The sequence below is a fragment of the Mastomys coucha genome, unplaced genomic scaffold (assembly GCF_008632895.1).
Source record: "Mastomys coucha isolate ucsf_1 unplaced genomic scaffold, UCSF_Mcou_1 pScaffold21, whole genome shotgun sequence".
Taxonomy (NCBI): Eukaryota; Metazoa; Chordata; class Mammalia; order Rodentia; family Muridae; genus Mastomys; species Mastomys coucha.
Window position 1 is genome coordinate 89,418,999 of NW_022196904.1, and position 15,907 is coordinate 89,434,905.

Sequence of the window (15,907 nt, forward strand, 5' to 3'; positions counted from 1 at the left end):
GTTGTCTTGGTCATGGTGTTTCACCACAGCAGCAGAAAAGTTACTAAGACGGTGCACATCTTTCAAACTGTCTTATACTGCCACACATGTGACATACAGTGTCTTTTTCTGCCTCTTAGAAGGTTGGTTGATGAAAGTCAGAAGGGGCTCCAGGCTGGAGTTGTAACTCATCTGGCAGACTGTTTGCCCAGCACACTCAGAGCCCTGAGGATGATCCTCAATACCCTGTAAACCAGACATGGTAATGCTCACCTGTGATCCCAGCACACAGGAGGCAGAGGAAGGCGGACCAGGAGTTTACGGTCCAACCTAGGCTAAATAGTAAGTACAAGGTCAGCCTGAGACACCTGAGAGCCTGTCTCAAAAACAAAGGAGGAGGAGAAGGAGGAGGAGGAAGAAGAGAAGGAGGAGGAAGAACAAGAAGAGGAGGAGGAGGAGGAAGAGGAGGAGGAGGAGGAGAAGGAGGAGGAGGAGGAGGAGGAGGAGGAGGAGGAGGAGGAGGAGGAATGGAAGGGAACTGGTCTCCAAGCCCATCCCACCTCACTCTGCTACATGTAATCACAGAAAGTCCTTGCTTCCCAGTGTCTTCCCGAAGGTGTCACACTGTAAATCCCGCCAGGAGAGAATAAGACTGTTGCCATGATTTTGAGTCAAATTTGAAGCAAGCTTTAATTAAATCTGGTCAGAATGATGGACTCTGACCAAGTCCATTCCTGACATTTTGCAGAGGCTTTAAAGGGCAAACCCATAAGGCCATCACTTGCCCCACCAGGTCCCATCAGGGGCAAGCACGCTTATTTCCTGCCTATGTACCTCCATGTGATCAAGCACATCTGGTAGGTGCAGTTGGTTTCAAACAAATTTGTTTAGGAGGAGCAAAACATAAATAGTCGCCTCTAGCAATTCAGGAAGTATCTGTCCGGAGGCAGGAGGCTTACAAATCTCTTAGGCACAGTAATCAAAACTTAAAACTTAACTTTAGCTGTCACAACACCTGCCCACTAGCATGTGAAGGCTGATCAGAAAACATCTTAGGGGTTGCCAGTGAAAGACTCCAGCTAGAGTTCCCGCTCAAGTCCTAGGAGGCATGCACCCAAGAAAAACGAAAAGCCATCTTGATGTAAAAAAACATGAGGCATTTTTATTTCAGAGCTCTGGTTCAACCCCCAATCTCACACAGGAGACCAGGAATTGACCACAAATCTCAGAGGTTAGGGGATTTTATAGGAAAAAGGTCTGGGGAGACAAAGGAATTGGTGTGGCTATACATGATTGGCTATTTTGAATGTCGTTCATGCAGATCAGAGTTGAGAATTCCTAAAAAAATGTGAAATTCCTAGCAAGAGGGGAGAGTGCTATTCAAAGTTCATACTGACCCTTAGCTAACACTTAAGGAAACCAAATGGCCCAGGGTCCATCACTCAATGTCTGGCCAGGCGTGTCTCAGGCGCCTCGGCCGGACACCTCCTTGCCTTATCTATGAGATTTACACCCCTGGTCTGGGCTCTCTTAACAGTTTTTCCCTGGCCTGCTGCTCTTCTTGCAGGCCTGGCTCCTGTGGTTTTCAGTACTGGTCTCAAATTTAACTCTTTCAATCCCAGGCTTATGTGGGCAAGTACCTGCTAAATTTTTATATTCTTTTTCACCAGCAGTTAAGAACACTTGCTGCTCTTCCAGAGGACCAGAGTTTGATTCCCAGATCCCACATGGCAGGCAGCTCACAAGCACCTATAACTCCAGGTCAAGGGGTCTGACCCTTTCTTCTGTCTTCCTTGAGCACTGCTTGCATATGGTGCACATACACACATGCAGGCACACATTCATACACATAAAATTCAAATAAATAAATCTAAAAAAAAAAAAGGCACAGGAGGAGCTTAGCAATGTCATTTCTTCCTTCCTCGTCCAGGTTCAACATCCTCCTAAATTCCAACAGTAGCTTGAGGTCATCTTCATATTCAAAGTAGTTGAAGCAAAAGCAAAAAAAATTATCTTAGTTTGATGTCCCTCACGGCCTTCAACCCAAAAACTTGTATTTAGAAGATCCTCTTTCTTTTGACTTGACGACATATGCAAATCACTAAAGTTCTGGTCTCTTGGAAATTCCCGGGGCAGGAAAGAGTCTTCTGTTTTAATTCCTATGTTATTAGAAGATGAAACTATGCAGATGGAGAAGAGGAGGAGGCAGGAAAAACAGAGAACAGGAGGAGGAGGAAGAAGATCTGGGAGGTTGGGGTGTTCTTTGTTTAGTTTTTGACAGTCTGATGTAGTCCAGACTGGCCTGAATTTACTATGTAGCAGAGGATGTCCTTGAACTACTACTGATCTTCCTGCCTCTGGGCCTCCAACTACTGAGATTCCAGGAGTGTATCACAAAGCCTGGCTCTAAAGGATTTTGATGGAGAGAAGGATGCAGCAATTTTTGGGTCCAGCCTTTCAGAGAAGGGAAGATTGATGTATAGAACACCAGGCTTCTCTCCCGAGTTCTTCAGCTTGCTGTTTTGTTCTCAGAATCACAAACTCAGGGCTCTGGGCTAGGCAAGCATGCTACCATCTGAGCTCCACCCTCTGCCCACAAGGAAGTTGAACAAGAGCAGGTTGAAGCAGTTCATCTAAGGATCACTCCAAAGACTCTGTACCCTTATAGTCCTGGCTTCAACTTCTGCCTCTAGGAAGTGATGTGAACTCACCCACAGAGGCCCACCCAGGGTGTTGGATTCCTGAGTTCTGGGACCCTAGCAGCCCTCATGCGCCCATCCTCACTCCAGGGCCTGGAGAGCTGGCTTAGCAGTTGGGGCCTGCAGTGCTCCTGCAGGGATTCTGAGTTCAGTTCCCAGAATCCTTCTTGTCAGGTGGCATGACTACCTGAGATTCCAGTTTTAGGGACTCCATATCCAGTGCTTCTGGTTGCCACTCACATGCACATGACGCGCCCCCTCCCCACAATACGCACTTTAAAATAAATAAAAGAAAATTAAAAAAGAAAAAGAAATCTGCTTTTCCTCAAACTCTTCTAGTATATCATCAAGCAGAAATAAACTAGTTTGAACCTAAATTCAACTACAATACTGACACAGTAGAACATTGAAGAACATTGACATTTTTCTTTCATTTCTTCCCATTTGTTTGTTTGTTTGTTCTGTTTCTTTTTATGTAGCCCTGGCTATCCTGAAAGTTGATATATTGACCAAGCTAGTCTCCAACATAGGGATCGGCCTGGTTCTGCCCTCTGAGTGCTGGAATTAAAGGCATGCACTGCCACGCCTGACCTTCATTGTAGCTTTTTTTCTTTATTCTTTTCTTTTCTTTTTGGCTTGGTTTTCCAAGACAGGTTTCTCTGTTTAACAGCCCTGTCTGTCCTGGAACTCCCTCTGTAGCTCAGGCTGGTCTTCCGCCCACCTCTGCCTCCCGAGTGCTGTGACTAAGCACCACCACACACAGCCATTTTGGCCTTTTTCATATACACTTGGTCTGGGTGCTCCTCCTCTGCTCTTCTCTCCATCTTTTCCCCCCACACTCTGCTCATGCCCATCAGTAGTTCCTTTACTACTGTGTATCTTTAGGCAGGAATCACATCTCACCTGTTTATTCTAGTGCCCAAAGGGTTGAAACTTGAGAAACCAGCAGACATATTTTAAGGTCGGCATCATTATTTACCATACGTTTCATTATTAACTGTTAATGCATATGTTTTTATTTATTATCCTGGGCATCATGATTTGACATGCTCACAGTGATGAGTCACAGGATGGAAGCGAACCTCTTTCTTTTCTTATTATGTAAGCCCTGGCTGTCCTGTAACTCACTATGTAGACCCGGCCACTCCTCCTAATGCTTCCCAAATACCAACTGGGGACCAATTATTCAAGCACACTATCCTCCAGGGCCATTCTCATCCAAACCACCACCACCAGAATGGAGATTTAGACTTAGCTCTTTGTGTGGAAAAGTCTAAAGTGTCAAAACAACAAAGCAATAAACGTATACTGTAATGAGATGCTAAAACCTACTGTGGAGAGCTGCAAACTGAACCTTTTGACATTTGTCGATGGTGTTAATACAAATTCATGTGGTTTGGGCTAGGTCTGCTGGCCAGCCAGCTTCGGTATCCTGTACTGAGCTTATAAGCACACTAGCCACGCCTAGTTGTGTGCACAGACACTGGGAACTCTAACTTGGACTCTTGTTATGGTAAAGCAAGCTCTCTTGCCCACAAAGCCATCACTCCAGCCCCTCTCCCCACTTACATTTATCCAAAGTATAAATTCATTCACTGTTTGGATTACATTTGCTACCTCTCCACTTTTTTTTTTTTTTTTTTTTTTTTTTTTTTTTTTTTTTTTATTTTTTCGAGACAGGGTTTCTCTGTGTAGCCCTCGCTGTCCTAGAGCTCACTCAGTAGACCAGGCTGGCCTCGAACTCAGAAATCTGCCTGCCTCTGACTCCCAAGTGCTGGGATTAAAGGCATATACCACCACCGCCATGCGCTCCACTTTTTTTATTAACAGTTTTACCAAGATAAATCCACAAACAATACAATTCAGTGGTGGCGCATACCATTAATTTCAGTACTTGGGAGGAAGAAGCAGGTGGATCTTTGTGAGTTTAAGGCTCCAGCCTGGTCTACAGAGGGAGTTCCAGGACAGCCAGAGCTGTCACACACAGAAACCCTGTCTCAGAAAATAATAATAATAATAATAATAATAATAATAATAATAATTCTTTCTTTTTAATATTACATTATATTAAATAATTTATAATAAATTATTTTCAGTACTGGTATATTCAGTGTGGTATACTGAATAGAATTTTAGCCATCCCCATAATAAGTCACACATTTATCTATGAGAAGATGCATCTTTTAATTCTTTTTTTTTTTTTTAGATTTATTTATTTTATATATGTGAGTATACTGTCACTCTCTTCAGATACACCAGAAGAGGGCATCAAATCCCATTATAGATGGTTATGAGCTACCATGTGGTTGCTGGAAACTGAACTCAGGTCCTCTGGAAGAGCAGTCAGTGCTCTTAACCTTTGAGCCATCTCTCCAGCCCCGCATCTTTTAACTTTTATTTGACCAATTTTTTTTTAAAGAATGGTTTTTGAGTGTATTGCAAGTGAGCAATGGGCAGAGCAGTAAGTAGAGTACTGTCAGCTTTACCAGCTATGTGTGGGTTTTGCCACTTGCTAGTGAAGGTTTATTTTACCTACTCTTATTTTTGTTGTTGTTGTTGTTTGGTTTGGTTTTTTTGGTTTTTTTTTTGGTTTTTCGAGACAGGGTTTCTCTGTATATCTCTGGCTGTTCTGGAACTCACTCTGTAGACCAGGCTGGCCTCGAACTCAGAAATCCACCTGCCTCTGCCTCCCAAGTGCTGGGATTAAAGGCGTGTACCACCACTGCCCAGCTCTACTCTTGTTTAAAGTAAGCCCCTGGCTAATAAAGCTACACTGAGTGTTTAGTATCCTTTCCTGGGTAAGCTTTTAAGCATAAAACTCATGTTTTAGGTTGACATACTTCAGTTAACCAATTGAGTTAGCCAGGAGTGGAACTACAGAAGCCACAAGGCAAGGTCAGTACATTTAGAGACTTTCCCAGGATTATGGATATTGATGGTTCTGACTGTGTACTGAGTTTTACAGCTTGAATGGTACTTCCATCATGGAGTCAGTTGTGCTAAGGTCTGAGGCCTTTCACACTTTCCTGTTCTGGAAAATAATGGTTAACGATGACCTGGAAAGATTATACAACGCGCCTGAGCCGCCGACCTGATGCACAGTAATTGCTTTCTACAAACGTTCACCCAACCCCCTCCTCCCACTGCACTTTCCACGGAAGCCCAAACCTACTTGAGCTTCTATTATAGTATATTCGGGTCCTTGGTCCCCAGCTTCCTGCTCTTGGGCGCCAAATCCTAGGAGAGCAAAAAGAGTTCCACGCCCTGATCTAATCTCTTAAGGCTCTGGGGCAGACAAGGATAAAAACAAAAGAAGAAAGAGTACCAAAGCAAGGACGTAGCCCAGAGGCAAACTGAGACCTACTTCCTACCCCCACAAAGCACATTAGTGCCCGACACAGGACCCAAGTATTGTTTGCACGTCCGCCAACCTACGTGGCCATCATCTCGCTGAGGTCCAGTCCACCTGCTGAGTTTGTCCTCGTTGGGCTGGAGGGCAGCAGGCGAGGCTCTGCCCTGCCCTCTCCCTTGCGGGGCGCCAGCCTGGCTGCGCTCAGTGCAGAGGGGAGGAGGGGAGGCCAGGTGTCCTTGCCCCACCCCAGCCGTTAGGTGCCAGTGTCCCCAGGGACCTGACCGGGAGCGGCAGAAGGCGGGAACGCCAGCCTTGCCCCGTCACCACGCCCGGGTTGGTTCCGGTCCCTAAAGCCCGCGCTCTGCCGGGTCAGCAGGTGGCTTGCAGGGCTGGGGAGGGGAGGCGTGGAGGGGTAGGGATCGCGAGCCAGAGCAGCCGGCCAGTCAGTCTGGCTGTCCCCACGAGGAGACTGTCTGCCCCGGAAATAGAGGGGGATCTTCTGAGACGGGGGCCTCTAGGGGAGACCCAGAGGTTTCGGGCAACCACAGATGGAAACGCCTCCTCACCCGGGGGCGTGGGCCGCCCTGGCTCCGCCTGGTCACGCCACGCCCCGACCACGCCCGCTAGACTTAAGTTCCTCAGGCGCGGGTTCGCAGCCACTGTCAGCCCCGCCCGCCGTGTTGTCGGATCGAGACCTTCCTGGGCAGCCATCACTCTCCCGTCGTCGGACACAGCCGTCTGCACTCCTGTGTTCTCCAGCGGTCCGGTGAGCGTGCTCCATCTCTTCGCTGGCCGCACCTGCTCTCTCCCACTCCATCTTGTCTTTGCTCTTTCTTTTCCCTTCCCTGGAGTCCTAATTTGCCCTCTCTAGATCCTTTCTGTCGCTTTCCTCCTATGAACTCCCTTTGTTCTTTGCCTCTGGCGTCCAGTTGGTCGTAGGTTAAAACCTTCATCTCTCTACTTCTTCCCCTCAGCTACGATGTTCCCAGCCTGACCCTGGCTGGCGGGGTTTGGGGGTGAGATGTTCCACATCAACGAAGATCAAAGTGACTGTCACCAGGAGACTCTGGGCCATGTGCCTTAAAGCCTGTTCTTGTTTCTAGGGCTATTTGTGCCTGGAGGAGGCTTGGAGTTCGGTTGGCCTTTGTTGTACTATCTTATGTGGCTGCCCCGGAGGTGGGAGTAGGGACATAGGGAGATTGGGCCTACCTTATCCTGATCCAACACAAGTAGACACAGTGCTCCACTCAACAGCACAGCCGGGCTGCCTATCTACATAAATGTCTGGGAAACAAGTCTGGAAGTGAGCCAGAGTGGGAGTAAAGACTCTTGAGTCCACCTCCCGCTAGACCCTCGCTGCTCTGAAATGAGCCTTGGGACCCTCCCAGCAAGGCTGTCTGACAGAGCTTGTGTGGCAGGTGACCCTTGCTTGCAGGGCTGTGGTCCTGCAAAGAGAATCTTCCTTTCTAAACTTGGCTTCCTTCCTCTCACCCACAGGACACAATAGTATGATCTTTAAGTGTTTCGTCTCCCAGCCATTTTCTATGGAAAATCAAGGGGATCGGGCCATGATAGCCACTGGCAGCTTTGAAGAACGGGACACCTTTAGAGAAGCTTGATCTTGGAGGCCTCAGCGTGAGACCTCAAAGCACCCTCCGGGTAAGGAGTCCAGGCTAAGGAAGTCTTCTCTCAGGCCTGGGGCCTGGGGCCGCTCAGCACGACAATAAAAATTACCCTCCTCCCACCCTGATAAGTGGCTCTTGACAGTTCAGCAAGTTCTTTCATAGTCCCTGGTCATCTTCTGACCCTTAAAGATGGCGGACCCCGGTGTATAAAGGGAGAACCTAAGCGTGATGGGAACTGATTCCTGGTTGCCTTGGCAGTCAACAGCAGAGCTGGGGCAGAAGCTTGTGGTGTGTGTGTGCACACACGTGAGAGAGAGAGAGCGAGGGTTTCCCCCCCCATTCTCTCCTCCACCCCCACCCCCACCCCGTGCGTCTGTGTGAAGGCACATGGGTGCCATGGCATGCAGATGAAGGTCAGAAGACAACTCATGCCTCCTACCATATGTGTCCCAGGGATCAAGCTCAGTTCTTCAGACTCAGTGTGGCAAGCACCTTTACCCACTGAGCCATCTTGCTGCCCTGCACCTCCATTCTAACTTCTATTATTATCATTATTATTATTATTATTATTATTATTAGCCAAGCTTTTGACGTCCCTGTGAATGACATTAGAAATTGGGTGTTAGGTTTTTTTGTTTGGTTTTTGGTTTTTGGTTTTTGGTTTTTTTTATGGCCTACAGTGGTTGTTTTTCTGTTCCTATAAAATGGGTTCTGTTTTTGTTTGTTAGTTTTGGGTCAGGATCTCAGGATATATCTTTGGCTGTCCTGGAGCTCTATGTGCAGACCATGCCTGACAGGATTATCTTTCTAGGCTTGGGTTTTAGTCATAGTAGGAACTTTTAGTACAGGTGATCTTTGCCTCTATACCCAGCCCTCAAGGACCCGACCTTTAGCAAACCTGACGCAGCATTTGCAATGGCCGCTGAGCCACATATTTTTGATCTGGCAGCAACTGAGACCTCATCTTTCTGGGCTTCACAACACCCTACCACTTAGCTCAAGATTAGACAGGCATGCATTAGACTCATGCATCATGCCACTAATGTCTAGAGAAGAGGTCTGTTCAGAGCGTCTCAGAACCGTTTAATTGGTGAGAAAGGGCTTCCGTTGTGAAGGGCCTTATCTGAGCCTGAGACTGAGGAAAAAAAACAGGAGAAATGAGGCACAGCAAGGAGAACAGGCATTGAGCGGCTTTGGAGCCTGAGGACATAGTTCTGAGCTCTCCGGTCTAACGGGGAGCCAGGGAGGGCAGCTGCCTCCCAGACTGCTCTAGGCTGGAGTCAGAGTGTGGAGCACAACCTGGGAGAAGACTCCCGGGTAGGGAGCGTAGGAGCACCGTCACCTAGACATTGACTCCTAGTCTCACGGAGCCCCAGGGGCCCAGACTCAACGAAACCTGACTGAGGTCAGGCTTTTCCTCCGTTGTCATGGTGAGTCCCTCTGATGTCCCTGTTTGTCCCAGACTGGGTGAGCTGTTTTGTTTCCATGGTTGTCTGTGTTCACAGGTGACTACGCCACATCCTCCCTCCACCCGCTAGGGCTTTCCTCCTTTGCCCCAGCAACACAGGCAGCCAATCAAGCTGGGCTCAGAGCAATTGCTCCAATGAAAGCAGAGAAGTGAAACTAGGGAAGAAGAAGCAGTTCACCTTCCCCCACACCCCAACCCCACCCCCACTCCCCGCTGGGTGCTGGGCTCACTTCCTCCTAGGACAGCGAGGAGGGTGGTGTTCCAGCTCAAAGAACAAATGGACCTTTTGGTTTCCTGTATCTTTTCTGCATAGCTGTGAGCTGCGCCTCCCATCACACCACAGATAAAACTGAGAATTTCCCTACACTGGAGGAAAACAAACAGGCGTCCTGGCTGGCCAGGTGCCGTCCCCCATCTCCCGTGCCTGGCAATAAGCCTGCAGTGGTGGTACCTTTGTAAACCTGCACCTCCTGTTGTGGAGGGCCTGAGCTGGGAGGGGGCTACTAGGATGGAATTAATCAACCTGTCTCTTCTCTCCCTTCATAATTACATACCAGTCAGAACCTCTCCTGTTTAGGAACCCAGAACAAAAGCCTGAGAGGTTTGCCTGCCTGGTCCTGCTCTGATAGTCTTGTCCTAGTCAGCCCTTGGGATAATCCCACAGATCAGGAAGGGGCCTTCCCTTCCTCTATGCAGTCTCCACCAGGAGATTAGGAGCTGGTTGGTGACTGCGGGGGGGAGTGACCTGAGCCACACTCCCAACACTATACACAGACTCTCAGTTCCTTGGCAGGAATTGCTTGCCAGACCCTACTTGACTGCTTCTGGAGCTCTCTCCTGGTTCCATCCTGGAACCCCTGAGATGCGCTTGGTGCCTTTAGAGAGGGCTGGGCAGGGGTGGGTAGGTGGTAAGCAGGGAGGAGGCCTGCTGGTACTGATGACTTCTCCCCTCTAGGCTTAGAACTCCGGCAGAGTTCCTCTGTCTCGTCTTGCCGATTGAAGGTCCCCACTTCTCCAGTTTCTCTCCATCTTCTGGGAGGTAGCAGGAAATCAGAATCATGGTTGGTTTCAAGGCCACAGATGTGCCCCCTACAGCCACCGTGAAGTTCCTGGGGGCTGGGACAGCTGCCTGCATTGCAGATCTCATCACTTTCCCTCTCGATACTGCCAAAGTCCGGCTGCAGGTGAGGATGAAATGAGGGTCCTGATGTTGTCTAACCTGCTCCCTCCCTGAGTCAGACTCATCAGAGCCTGGAGCTGGTGGGAGACCAGCAGAGCTCATCTCCCTGTGGCACCCCATCTTGGCCTTACAGATCCAAGGAGAGAGTCAAGGGCTAGTGCGCACCGCAGCCAGCGCCCAGTACCGAGGCGTGCTGGGCACCATCCTAACCATGGTACGCACTGAGGGTCCTCGCAGCCTCTACAATGGGCTGGTTGCCGGCCTGCAGCGCCAGATGAGCTTTGCCTCCGTCCGCATTGGCCTCTACGACTCTGTAAAGCAGTTTTACACCAAGGGCTCAGAGCGTGAGTATGCAGCTAGGACAGAGGAGATGGCTGGTCAGTCATCTGCTCTGTGGCTTCTTTAGGTTTCCCAAGGCCCCTGGGAGGATCAGAGGTGGACCCTGATTCCTGTTATCTGAGCACCTGGGCTGTTTCCAGGGTGTGAGCCCATGGTGGTCTTCAGAACCATCATGGTGGTAGGTGGCCTCCTAGGTCACAGACAGTGGAGGCTTGAAAAGGGGAGGGACTGGGCCAGAAGCCCAATGGAGAGGCAGCAACCACACCCTGTAGTCCCACCACCACATTCTTTCATCTCCTTAATATGCCCTCTTGGGAGGGGAGGGGTGGAGACTGGGGTCCCATCTTGCAGCCCTGGTTGGCCTGGAGTTCTCACAGCTCTATGCCTCAGCCTTCCAAGTGCTGGCATTAGGTGTGGGTCACGATGCCCTCCCCAGGATCACATTCCAGGGAGAAGTAGAGCTGAGCTAAGAGCCTGTCTCTGGAGTCAGTTCTGCTAGGAAAATCACTCTGCCTGCTCTTGGGTTTCACGTTTGATAAATGGAACTGACCCTGATTTCCCAAGGCTGTTGAGTAGCTTAAATGAACACATTTATGTGAGAAAGCGCTATCTCCATTTTGTGTTACATCCTGGTTGTAACCCTGCAAGGACTTCATAGAGCAAGAGCAGTCTAGATCCTCTTCCCATGGCATGGTGGTCTGGCTAGAGTATGGTGCACATGAGCACAAGCCTGCTAGCCACTAACCCCACCCTCACCCCCACCCCCCCCCCCACACACACGCCTTGTGCCCACAGATGCAGGCATCGGGAGCCGCCTCCTGGCAGGTAGCACCACAGGTGCCCTGGCTGTGGCTGTGGCCCAACCTACAGATGTGGTGAAGGTCCGCTTCCAGGCTCAGGCCCGCGCTGGTGGTGGTCGGAGATACCAGAGTACTGTGGAAGCCTACAAGACCATTGCACGAGAGGAAGGGATCCGGGGCCTCTGGAAAGGTATGTGCTGGGTGCTGGCTTTTCTCCCCTCCTCTCCTCCATACTCTGGGCTCACACAAGTTCTCTTTTCTACAGGGACCTCTCCCAATGTTGCCCGTAATGCCATTGTCAACTGTGCTGAGCTGGTGACCTATGACCTCATCAAAGATACTCTCCTGAAAGCCAACCTCATGACAGGTGTGTTAGGGTCACTACAAGCTGCTGGGGGGCTGGGGGGCAGGGGTCTAGTTGCCTAAAGACCACATCTTTTTTATCCTGCTTGCCTTATGTTTTTAGAGTTTATATTTCTTACCGTCCAGACCCAGCAGGGTAAAAAGCCTACTGTGCACATAAACAGGCTAGATTGACGAAAAGAATCTTAAGTCCCCTCTAAGAGACTCTAGCTGCAATCTGTGTCTTTAAACCAATGAGACCCCTCTGCTGCCGTGGTGGGATGTGGCTGGGAGAGCTGACAGCCTTTCCTGCTGCCTCGTCCAGATGACCTCCCTTGCCACTTCACTTCCGCCTTCGGGGCGGGCTTCTGCACCACCGTCATCGCCTCCCCTGTTGATGTGGTCAAGACGAGATACATGAACTCTGCCTTGGGCCAGTACCGCAGCGCGGGTCACTGTGCTCTTACCATGCTCCAGAAGGAGGGGCCTCGAGCCTTCTACAAGGGGTGAGCCTCAGATCCCCTCCCCCCGACTCCAGGGAGAGAAGTGAGGGATTCAGACTCGGGGGTGGGGAGGAGGGTGCTGCTCAGTGCTTAGCGTGCTTGGAGACACTGGGTTCTACTCCCCGGCACAGCAGGAGTGGGGAACTGGGTACTCGGGATTCTTGCTCTTGGGCACATGGCCGTGGGGCTCTTCACCAGATCCTCAGCCTCTTTTGAGACAGAGTCCGTGGATGAGCCCAGGGGTAGAAGTAGGTGGTGGAGGGGCCTCCATGACTTGTGTCTGCTCTCTCTAGGTTCATGCCTTCCTTCCTCCGCTTGGGATCCTGGAACGTAGTGATGTTTGTCACCTATGAGCAGCTCAAAAGAGCCCTAATGGCTGCCTATGAGTCCCGGGAGGCACCCTTTTGAGCCGCTCCAGCTACTGACCTGGACCCTGCTCCCCATCCCTGCCTTGTCTTTCCCTTCATCCTCTCTCTGCCCAGCCCCAGTCTCTTCCCATTTCCCACACCCTGACTCCTCTTCCACCTCATCTCCCTATGCCTCTGTACTGATGACCCCACAGGGAGGAGGCCTGACACCAGACCCTGAGCCTTCAGTCCTTCCTACCGTTAAGCCTAAATCTTTGTCCTCATCCCCAGCCCAGCTCAGCCAGCCTTCACCCATAAAGCAAGCTCAATGTTGGGTGTCTTCTTTCTCAGATTTGTTTATAGAGGTCTCGGTCCAAGGGACCTTTTCAGGACCTTGGCAGGTAGGTGAGGACCCCAGTGACTTTAAAAGGGGATGTGACCCACATTCCACCTGTAGCATCTGAGGGGTGCTGGAGGGTCTTCCAGCCCGTTCCTCCAGACGCAGCATAGGCTCCGGAAATCAGTGGCACAGCCAGGGGGCAGTGCAGCCTTTGTCCCTCCTGCCCTTTCCTGAGCACCATGTAAGCTGTCACTCAGTACCTGGTACTCCAGAGCTGCCTTCCCCACCCCCACTGGCCAGGCCTGTCCATCTGCAGAGTGGAAGAACCCCTGTCCCCCCACATCAACTTGTTAGGAGATGTAAGGAAACTCCAGGACCTTCCATTCTTTGGGGCTTGTTTTACTCCAATTTACACATAGCAGCCCACCTCTCAAAGCCATAGACCTACAGAGGGCAAGGCAGGCTGTCCCCAGCTATAATCACACCCTGAGCCATGCTCTGAACCAGGGGGACAGGGCAGGTCTGACCCATTGAAAGGGGCTCAGGCTCCCTGGCAAACATCAGGCTTGTAGGGATTTGGGGGTTTTGTTTGTTTGTTTCAGACAGGGCTTCACACTGTAGCACAACTGGCCTGGAATTCACTGTGTAGTTTAGAACTCACAACAATTCTGCCTGAGTTTCTCAAGTGCTGGGATTATAGCCACCTGTAGTACCTGACCTCTGAAGAGCCTTTCTGTTGGGAGTCTTACCTTCCCCCGAGTTTGGGGACCAGTCAAGGCTTAGGTTGTCAGAGTGTTTTCAGTTTGTCCTCTTTCCAGTCAGCTCTCCTCAGCCAGGAGAGGGAGCAGGAACGGCGAATTCCCAGAACAGGGCTAGGCCTGTCAACTCTCCACAGCCCATTTTATACATTCCAGACATCTCACACCTGTCTCGGCTGAGAGCCAAGACAAGGCACACAGTGCTGGGGGATTGTCTAGCAGCTGTGAAGCTGGGCCCAGACAACAGGATGTCCTCTAAAGTGGTAGCTTCTGCCCCTTCACCTCTTAGCAGGCTGGGTCAGAGCTAGAAAGTTAGACCTTCCCAGTGCTTGGCAAGAGGCCAGGCTGTTAGAGGGCTCCCAGAGAAGAGCACCAATGCTCCTCTCCTGAGGCAGCAAGCCCCAGTGAGAGTTGGCTGGCAGTGCAGCTGGTGCTCTCTGCTTCGCCACACAAGGGCACAACAAATGAACATCTGGCCATTGTGTTAGGTCCTTCTAGGAACAGTTTCCTACCCTGGGCATGTTAACAACAGTGGACAAACAGGTCAAGAGAGGGCACACAGCGTTGTCTAGTAGTCCTTCACCAGACATGTGGTATAGATGTGAGACCATTAGACACCATGACTGGGAATGCTGTCTGTGGGCCTGAGAAGGGGGCAGCGGTCAATGGAAAGCAGCATAGCAAGGCCTGAGCAATACTTACAAAGGGGTGCACGATACGCTATGCTTTTTTTTTTTTTAAAGATTTTATTTATTTATTTTATGTGTATGGGTACACTGTAGCTGTACAGATGACCATGCGCCATCATGTGGCTGCTGGGAATTGAACTCAGGACAGCCCACTGGCTCCAGGTCCACTTGCTGCAGCCCTGCTTGCTCATGCCCCGCTCGCTCTGGTGTAATTCATTGTAGCTGTCTTCAGATGCACCAGAAGAGGGCGTCAGATCTCATTACGGGTGGTTGTGAGCCACCATGTGGTTGTTGGGATCCGAACTCAGGACCTTCGGAAGAGCAGTCAGTGCTCTTACCTGCTGAGCCATCTCGCCAGCCCTGATACGCAATGCTTTGCCTCCTAAGGCAGCCCTGTTACTGGACGACAGGGATCCCACAAAGGGCGTGGTGGAGGCCTGAGGCCAAGCTTCCCACAGAGCCCTCCAGGACAGAAGTTTTACTTCCACAACCTCCCTCCAGTGCTGGAGGCTCGCTCGCCCTCAGAGCAGGCGTTCCAGTCACCTTCGTGTCAGTCCTGCCACAGAGGGCAGTGAACACTCCACCATCTGATCCCATAGGTCTGTAATGAAGGGGTCGAAGTCTTTGTGATAAAAAATGGAGCCTAGCAGTGGTGTCTCTCCCCTTTAATCCCAGCATTGGGGAACGAGGGGGCAGACTCTGTAAATTCAGTGTCAGCCAGGGCTACATAAAGAAACCTTGTCTCAAAAAAAAAAAAAAAAAAATGGATCCAGAGGGTTGGAGAGATGGCTTGGCAGTCAAGAATACTACCAACTCTGGCAAAGGTCCTCGGCTCCAAACCCAGCACCCACGCAGTAGCTCAGAACCATCCATTTAACTCCAGTTCCAGGAAGATCTGACACCCTCTTCTGGCCTCTGAGGGCACTGCAAGCATTATATGGCACAGTAACATGCAAGCAAAACAACATTAGTCCAAAAAAAAAAAAAAAAAAGGACTTATAGAAATGAAGTGACTTAGCCGGGGGAGGTGGTGGCAAACGCCTTTAATCCCAACACTTGGGAGGCAAAGATAGGCGGATTTCTGACTTCGAGGCCAGCCTGGTCTACAGAGTGAGTTCCAGGACAGCCAGGGCTACACAGAAAAATCCTGTCTCGAAGAACCAAAAAAGAAAGAAAGAAAAAAAAAAAGAAATGAAGTGACTTGCCCAGGTATCTAACTGAAGGCCCACATTTGACTGTTACCTGAGATGCTTCCTGGAGCCCCAGCCCCCGAGTCTTTATCTCCAGATTTGGGGTTGTTTTTTTTCCCTCCCCCTCTCCCCCCAGACAGGCTCTCTGTGTAGCCCTGGCTATCCTAGAGCTTGCTCTGTAGACCAGACTTGTCTCAGAGATCCACCTGCATCTGCCTCCCAAGCGCTGGGATTAAAGGTGTGCACCACCCTGTTTAGCCCTCTATCTCAGGGTTTTTCTGTTGCTGCCTTCATGA

The 15,907-nt window shown here is 50.3% G+C and overlaps 1 protein-coding gene across 1 annotated transcript; it reads left to right on the forward strand.

The window, feature by feature from the left end:
- Positions 1–6,653: 6,653 nt before the first annotated feature.
- Positions 6,654–12,968, forward strand: Ucp2 (uncoupling protein 2). Its single transcript, XM_031387535.1, has 8 exons — positions 6,654–6,796; positions 7,528–7,689; positions 10,079–10,307; positions 10,437–10,647; positions 11,438–11,632; positions 11,708–11,809; positions 12,110–12,290; positions 12,581–12,968. The coding sequence occupies exons 3-8, from the start codon at positions 10,182–10,184 to the stop codon at positions 12,693–12,695; spliced, it is 930 nt and encodes a 309-aa protein (XP_031243395.1). The 5' UTR covers positions 6,654–6,796; positions 7,528–7,689; positions 10,079–10,181; the 3' UTR covers positions 12,696–12,968.
- Positions 12,969–15,907: the final 2,939 nt, after the last annotated feature.